This window comes from Monopterus albus, unplaced genomic scaffold, assembly GCF_001952655.1.
Source record: "Monopterus albus unplaced genomic scaffold, M_albus_1.0 scaffold40.1, whole genome shotgun sequence".
Taxonomy (NCBI): Eukaryota; Metazoa; Chordata; class Actinopteri; order Synbranchiformes; family Synbranchidae; genus Monopterus; species Monopterus albus.
Genome location: NW_018127920.1, coordinates 5,561,225 through 5,569,582, shown reverse-complemented (window position 1 = coordinate 5,569,582; position 8,358 = coordinate 5,561,225). Strand labels below are relative to the sequence as shown.

General features: G+C 37.7%; 1 protein-coding gene across 1 annotated transcript in view; it reads right to left on the bottom strand.

Moving 5' to 3' along the window:
* dapp1 (dual adaptor of phosphotyrosine and 3-phosphoinositides) overlaps nt 1-7,794 on the bottom strand; it is a 31,476-nt gene extending 23,682 nt beyond the window's left edge. The window contains exons 1-2 of the mRNA XM_020599358.1: nt 7,277-7,794; nt 2,399-2,521 (exon numbers count right to left, since the gene is read on the bottom strand). Coding sequence (XP_020455014.1) covers nt 2,399-2,521; nt 7,277-7,407 — 254 coding nt within the window. The 5' untranslated portion in view covers nt 7,408-7,794. The remainder of the gene's footprint in view (nt 1-2,398; nt 2,522-7,276) is intronic.
* Nucleotides 7,795-8,358: the final 564 nt, after the last annotated feature.

The following is an 8,358-nucleotide window of genomic DNA, read 5'->3' as shown; positions in this document are numbered from 1 at the left end:
CAGAGTGTTTGAAAGCATTTTATTTGCGATATATAGAGGGACAGCGACACACTATTTGCATCGCATAAAGTTTGTGAGGATTACACGATCCACCAAGAGGCACAGCAAAGTGCTGCCTCATCGCGCATCTCCTCCATGTATTTGAACGGGACATACGGAAATTCTGCTATTCTTTATTGAAAAAAATTCCTTCAACATCGGATTCGAACGGCAAAAGGGCCTACAACACACACCAGCCGACAAATATGAACATTTATTATATTTTATGGTTAACTTTTTTTTTCTTTTCAAGATTGACAGGGAAGGCTCTGCCTCATCTGCCTCCCCTGACCGCACGTCACTGCACCAAATGATCAATAGGATCACAAACTATTGAAGGTTGCACCCCTGTCCAGGGCGGAGCAGCCCGAGAAGATAAAATGTATTGTAAGAACTTAATTCAGGTTTCAGAGAAGTCGGATCTCCTGGGGAAACTTTGTCTCTCTGATTCCAGCGCTGTAATGACGTCACTATGCTCAGACTTCCAGTAAACTTCCTGTTGATTTTAAGCAGTCCTTGCCTGTCTTCATTTCTCGTGCTTTCAATAAAAGAATTCGGGTAAAATCTAACACACCAAAGGTCTGCTTTGTGAGAAGGCAAACCTTCTCTGGGTTAAAACACTGTGGACACCCATGATAATAACAACCATTATAAATAATAATATACTTAAATATGTAATTAAAAACTCTGCGAAAAAAGCTTATTTATTCTGATATAAATCCCACAAATAAATCCTTTGTTCTGCAGAGACAGGCCCTCTCCTGAGCATAATGTGACAGAATGACCACTGATGTTTCAGAAAAAAATGTACCTGCACTCTTGCAGCCCAACTTAAACACAATGGTCACATGATTTGCCCCAACCTATTGCGAGCTATGGGGTGGAGCCATGCCTCCAGGGCTGTCCCCTGGTCCCGACTTGGTGGTTGGTCTGCCTGTAGCACTTGAAGGTGTGACATCTCCTATCACCATCACTGCATGAAGGACCATATGAACCATATGAAGGGGGCGGGGCTCGGGAACTATTAATTAATCATTCACACCTAGTTTGACAGATGCTGCATTATGTTACTGTCTCTTTTTATCCCCAAGGTCGCACTTTAGGGGCTGATGCATCATCCATGGCTGACACCACAATATCTACCTTGATAACTTTAGATTTTGCATGACATAAATATATCTTAAAGGTGCAGTGTGTGAGATTTAGTGACATCTAGTGGTGAGGTTACAAACAGCCCTCACAGCCATTTCACAATGATTACCGTTTATGTAGGAAAAACTGCGCACTCAGAAAACATGGCTAACTTGACCAAGCAAAAGTTAGTGGTGGCTCACTTGACCACAATGGGTTACCCAGCATTGGCCATGTTCTATCAAACAAAAACCTGCTTTACTTACTTTACTTGTTATTGTTAATTTTACTTGGTAGGCAAAAAACAGGCAACTTCAGTTCTGGAAACATTTTCCCTCATCGAGGATTTCCATTTGGGAAAGGCCACGCCATTGTTTATCATTTTCTTGTGCCATTGCCTATCCTGTTTCTTCGTATCTTCGCTTCTTTGATGATTGGGATTCAGTCCTTTTTTGTGTTAAAGTATAACTATGATCCTCCATTTTTTCAAATTACAGTCTTTAAACTCACGACAATGCTTCCTTTTGTTTCTAACATTACTTCTTCATTTTCCAGGCATCTCCAAATACAAGCTGCTGCTTCAATGCAAAAACACAAAATTCACACTCTAGAGTCAGTGTATGGTTTGTCTGTTCTGGGGTACTCTAAAAAAACATAGTTCTCAACATGGCAGCCTTTATGATAAGGGACCTGCCCCAGTGTAGATGTAAAGGGCTCAATATAAGTCAAACGATAGCCTATTTCTCCTAATAAATCCTTCCAGATTGTACACACTGCACCTTTAAACAGATGACACTCAAGAAGATTGATTACATTGTGGAGATCATAGCTGAATGAGAAGCTGCAGCAACAATGTTTGTCTGCAAAAGAAGTTGGTGTTAAATGTTTTCTAAATATTTCTTAACAAATAACAAACCAACTTACACAAATTTTTCCAAAATATAATGGCAAAATCTTTATTCAAATCTCAACTGAACTTTGATCAAACAATAAGTAAAAAGTTTATAAATCTGATAAAGCATTCTGTAAAAAGCATTGCTATAGACAACCCTAGATTAAGATCACTTTAGTATCTGGCTTACTTTAAAGATTGTTCAACAATCTTAGTTCTTATGAGAGTGATCTACTGTGAATAAAGATATTCATCATGTCACCATTTTTGAGATAAACTTACCAAAACCATGGTGCATTTCTTTCACTTAGAATAAAGTGTTATAGTCATACTGACCTGACAGACAAGGCGAAGCAGCCTGGTCCATCATTACTGTTTCTGAGGAGGTAACTTCCATCACTCCCATTAGACAAGAGAAGTGCCTCTGCAGCATGGCGGGACAGGTCATAGTGGTACCACCTTCAACAAAATAAACAAGACATTTCCCATACATCAATACTGTGGAAAGCTGAGAATCCATCTTGATCAATTAAATTTCTTGTGGAAAAAAAAATCTCAAGATTCATCTAAACTGCCAAATTCTGTTGGGGAAAAATAAAAAAAATGAAGCCCAAATGTTTTCTCTCCAAATGCAAAAACTGTCTTTGCATTATTTTGTTTTTGCTGATTTTCCTCTATTGCAATGCACACATCAAGTGTAAGAGAACTAAAGATACATTTTTAAACAGTCTTAAAAAGCAGCAAAAAGCAGAGCTGGGCAACTTGGTTGAATCAATATTATTATTAATAACTATATGATGGATTGCCATGAAATGTGGTCCTGACATTCTTGGTCCCCAGAGGACTTTAGAGATTCTGTGATTTTTACCCTAGTGCCACCCACTGGCCAAAGTTTTACATTATATAATTAAAATCTCAATATTTACTGTATGAAATGAGGCAAACCTTGGTAGAGATATTCATGATCCTCAGAGGATGAATCTCAAAAACCTTGAGATCCTCTAGTTTTTCATCTAGAGTCATCATCAGGTATTTTGTCCAATACTTGCAAAACTAATGGCATTCCCTGTCATATATTAGTGTTTGTTGTACTTTTTGTTTAGTACTGACTGTAGAAATTAGAACAAATCTGGCAATAAGTGCACTGAACCAGAACTATTAGACTTTTGCCCACATTTTTGCCAAAAGAATTGAAGTAATCCTCTCCAGTGAATTAATTTTCCCAATCAAAATATAAAAAGCACTCATTTCTTTTACATGGGTCTGTTTAGCTCACAAACCACTTAGCGATTATACAGCCTATACAGATATTCAACTGGTCGCTTACACTTACAGTAGCTGCAGCAACACTGTTGGTGCAAGCTTAACAGCCATGACAGCTGTTGCCAGCACCTCTGAAATTACATTTGGAGGAAAGGAAAAGGAGTAAGAAAAAAAGAAAAAATTAGAAAAATTAGCTTTTTGCAATATTAGTGTAATTAAAGAAAAGAGAATATATCAGACTAATAATTTAATTACAAAAAAGAGAGTTAATTCTATTTTAATCCAAACTATCAGGCTGAACTCCCTTAAAATTTAACTATGTTGGTGTGAAACAACTGCCTTTCTCGAATTAAGATGATTATTTGCAATATTAATTTAATTAAAGTATAGTGTCTCAAAATCACTTAAGATGAACTGAGACAATGTGGAAAACTGTCCTGTGGTCTGACAAGACAAAATCTGAAATTCCTTTTGAAAATCATGGATGCCATATTCTCCAGGCTAAAAAGGAGAGGGACCACATGGTTTGTTCAGAAAACTGTGGAGAGGGTGGCCAGTTTGGGACACAGACTGCTAGAGGGGTGGCACATTGGAAATCATAAAAAGTATAGTAAATCCCTAGGTTTATGAAATAAAATCCAGACCTGTTACTCACTGAAAACATTTGATGCATTATGAAGTGGAAATACAACAAGGGGGGCCTCAAACTGTAGAGCAGCTGAAATCCTATCTCAAGCAGAAATAGGAAAACATTTTGCTAAAGCAACTGATCTCCTTAGTTCACTAAGACAATGTTGTTAAAACAGCAGTAAACGTCCCCTTGACCCACGTTTTTTGAAAAATGTTGCTGGTATAAAACTTAAAATAAGCAATTAAAAAAATAAATACATAAAATTGATCAATTTCACTATATGATAAATCATATGTGTTATTTTCAATTAAATACGAGTTTACAAAGATTTCACTCAGATTTTATTTACAATTTACACAGTGTCCCAACTTATAATAGATTTTTGCTGTTAAACAAAACTGAGACTTTAAGATGGAGGCATATGAAACCAGGATGTGAAAGTGTATTTACATACATTAAGATTTGCTGAGTCTATAAATAACATTGATACCCACAGCTAAAAAAAGGCAAAAATACAGTAAGATAAGATGATCCTTAACCATGCCATTATAACAAACCTGTCCTCATTCCCAGGGAGTCAAATACAGATGATATGTCAGGTACCTTTAGTATGTAATACATCAAATACATATACTAAACAGTCAATGTATTGCATGGTAAATATATGGCTGACAGACTTAGAAATCAATTTAAGGGGTCAGTTAAATTTAAAAATTCATGCTATACGTACAACCAAAAAAAGATTTTGTATTTCTATAAGTGGGTTAAAACTATGGAATAATTTAAGTGTAGACATAAAAAAATTGTAATAGAATTGACGAGTTTAAACATAAATATAAAGGTATGTGTCAATCAAGATATATGCAAGAACAGGTTTAATGATTAATTAGATGGAACATTGTGGGTGTGGGGTATGAATGTTAGTACTCTGTAATAATTCTTTAGTATATTACTTGTGTGGTGTAGAAGAGAATTATTTACTGCTTGCAAACCAATGATGGTAAGATGATGTCATGGGGTAGGACTGGATAAGTCTGACTTCTTCCTACTCCATTCAAGCATGTACTAGGTATAAGCAAATTGATATTGGATTGTGTGTAAAAATTTATGTTGTTATAGCAACTGTTTTATATGCTTGAAAGAATAAATCAAATCAAATCAAATCAAAACCCTAATGTTGGCCTAAACCTACTGCCTAAACAATTTTCTGGCAGAAAAACAGGTGGTGTACTGCACACCATTGTCCCTAGCACCCCCACCAATCAAGTACATCCATAAAGAAGAGAACAAAAGCCCTGAAAAGGGCAACAGCTTTTACAGGTTGAGAACCTATGTCTAGAATGACTGTGCCTAGAAAAATGCACAAAGACATAAACATTAGCAATCACAAGCAGCACAATAAGAGTAAAAATGCCAATAACCTCTTGTACATGCCGGAAGGCAAGGGTGCAGCTTAAGCACAAAAGGAGGGGAGATATTACTCTGAACCACAACTTGATCCCTACATGACAAATCTGAGACCCTGTATGGAGTATGACATACTGTATAAGAAACACATGGCAAACACCCAATAACAACAGCAGAGATAATGGCTTACCTCGGTAGGAGGAGATAATACTGAACAGAACATCGCTGGTTTGAGAGAGGAGTCAAAGAAGCTATTTTTGTAAAAAATAGAACACCCCTCACTAAATAGGGGTGGTGGACTAAGACACAACTTGTCATCCATCTACAATCCTGTTTGAGATCTCTGCCCAAACATGACCACCAGGACAATAGGTGTCGGTCCACAGGGGAGGATTCAAAGACAGGTAACGACTCTCACCGATACTGGGCTATAATGACTCAGTTGTTAAGGGACATTGTTGGGCATCAAGGGACTGAAACACCACCGAGGGGGATAAATATCTCTGGCTCAACACCAGAGGTGAAATGTCTTCAACCTAAAACCAAGTCCAATGGATTTTTTTCAGCTTATTATGACCAGGGTGACTGAGATTCTGCACAGAAAAGGTAGGCTTATGTTTTTGTGAACCCAGTAAAATGTCATAGTCTATTAACTACTGAAATCCATATTTATTTGTTTAAGTTGCCTGACAAAGAAGCTCATGAATTGTTTTGATGAGGTTATTTTTCATAGAAGAATCTTTTCACTTGACAGTCCACAGCAAGTATATTCTCAAAATGACACACAAAGTATCAGTATAAGTATTTTTTGTGTATTAAAATAAATTTCAATTTTTCATGATCCTCTCTTAACTAATTAGTAGCTAACAGAGAGAAAGATTCCAATATAAACTCAATATAAACTGCACAGTACCATAGTAAATACAGGACCAGACCAGGGCCGGATCCAGCCTGTCTGAAATAGGGGAGCAACAAAAAAATGATCAGGGGGCAAACTGTCAACACACTTTTGTTTTAACCTTGTTGTTTTATGTGTTTGAACGTTTGCTACTTAAAGCTGTCTTCTTAACCTTCCTCTTGGCAACAGCCTCAGAGAAATGCTAATGCTTGGACTGGATCTTTACTGTAGACATGTAGATGTACCCAAATTGCCTGAACAAAACTGAACCTACATAAACATTACAGTATTGACGATGAGGTTTTTAAACTACAAGCTGTTCATAATACTTTAATACAATCTGGTTATAAAGGAAGATTTGGTTACATTTTATCTATTTTTTAAAATCACCGTTAACCTGAGCAAAATGAACTCTCAATACAACTACAAATCACAGATCCTACCACAGCTCCTAGCAGACACTAAACAGCCAGATAAATAGGAACCAAAGAGTAATAGTGTTGATGTGTCCTTTGCCACTGAGGTCATATTGGACCGCCTTGTTCTGACAAGTGTTTCTAATATTTTGTCCACTCCATGTAGCTACATACATGTGAAGGGAGAATATCAAGCACACCCCAACAGAAATGATATATTATAAGCTTAATAAAGGTAGAAATAATATTACATTAAACTGTGCAGGTGTTTAACATGTAGACCACTTTACTTTCAGAATTACCTATAAAGATTTAGGCATTATAGCAGCTACACACCAACCCATCAACATAATTTCTAACAAAGAACTTGGCCGACTAATATTGCCTGTGTCAAATCAGAAGTGATAAAGGTGTCTGCCACTCTGTCTGCCCAGGGGATTCTATAATGCTGATTTTACCAAGGCAGTCTGCTGCTTTTGATCGCATAGGATCGGTACGCTACTGAATAGTGCAGGCTACAATATGTCCTCTGCAGCCTGTAACGTGCACAGAGCTGGAAAGAAGCTTTAGATCTGACTATCAGTCCCAGATTGTCTTACCCCAGAGTCTCCAACTCGTCGCTCATGCTTTCGGTAGACGCATCACTGTAGAAACTCATAACTCCAGGAAAATTCACCCACAGCTTTAAGGATTCGAGCCCCAGCCAGAGAGAAGTGAAAGTTGTCAGCATGAATCAGACATGTGGAGAAGGAAATAAGCTTTCTATGACGTAGGCCTAACTGTAATATGAGCGTGTTTTCCTTTTTTATGCGTGCAGATGACACGTTTGAATTCCCATCCTGGTAAACTTTCCTGAACAGGGCTTGAAGATGGGACAAAAAAGTCTGGGTGTTCTGTTGGGTTGTGCTTCCTACAGCCCACAAAGTGGTCAGGGGAAGGGATGGGGTGTGGTGTGTAAATCCAAAGACTGCTATCTAAAGTAGCATATCTCGGCAAGGTAGAACGATTTGACACCGGTCCTGGCCTTTTTCCCCTTGTGAGGGGGAGGTAAGACTCATATTCAGCGTGTTGTATTTACAGCTGGTGCTGCCCCTAACTGGCCAGATAGCAATCGAGGTAAAGTTGGTGGAAAGCTGGTCCCAGCTGGAGGGTGGGGCTATTCAGCACTGGTGAAAGTTATTCTGATGTTTTCAACTGATGGGGTGGGGGCAGTGGGGACAATGAAAACTTGTCGAGTTTGAAGGGATTAAATCTTTCAGAGACCCACACTGTTCTGGATGATACTGTCCATACTGTCCTTTATCATGATATGTCATGATAAAGTTGGATTAAAAGTCGACCATAAAAGATTTTTAAAGAGTCTTGCAAGTGGTGGCATTTTTGTCATCCTGCCGATATGATATGGTAAAAGTGTATGTTTTGTTCACAAGCCACCCCCATCAGCTGAAAACACCAAAATAACCCTCCCTAGGCCCACTTCTGCTAAATATTCCACCTCCATGTAAAAACGTAAAGCAGGTTTATTAATGTCATCATGTGACATTTTTGAAGGTAATTCATTTGATAATGAAGGTCAAATAACAATTACATTGACTGGCCTGCTGTGGATGTTAAAATGATAGTTTTAATTTATCTTTTTAGCTACAGTTATTTTTAGGCACCGAAAATAATTTTTTTTTCT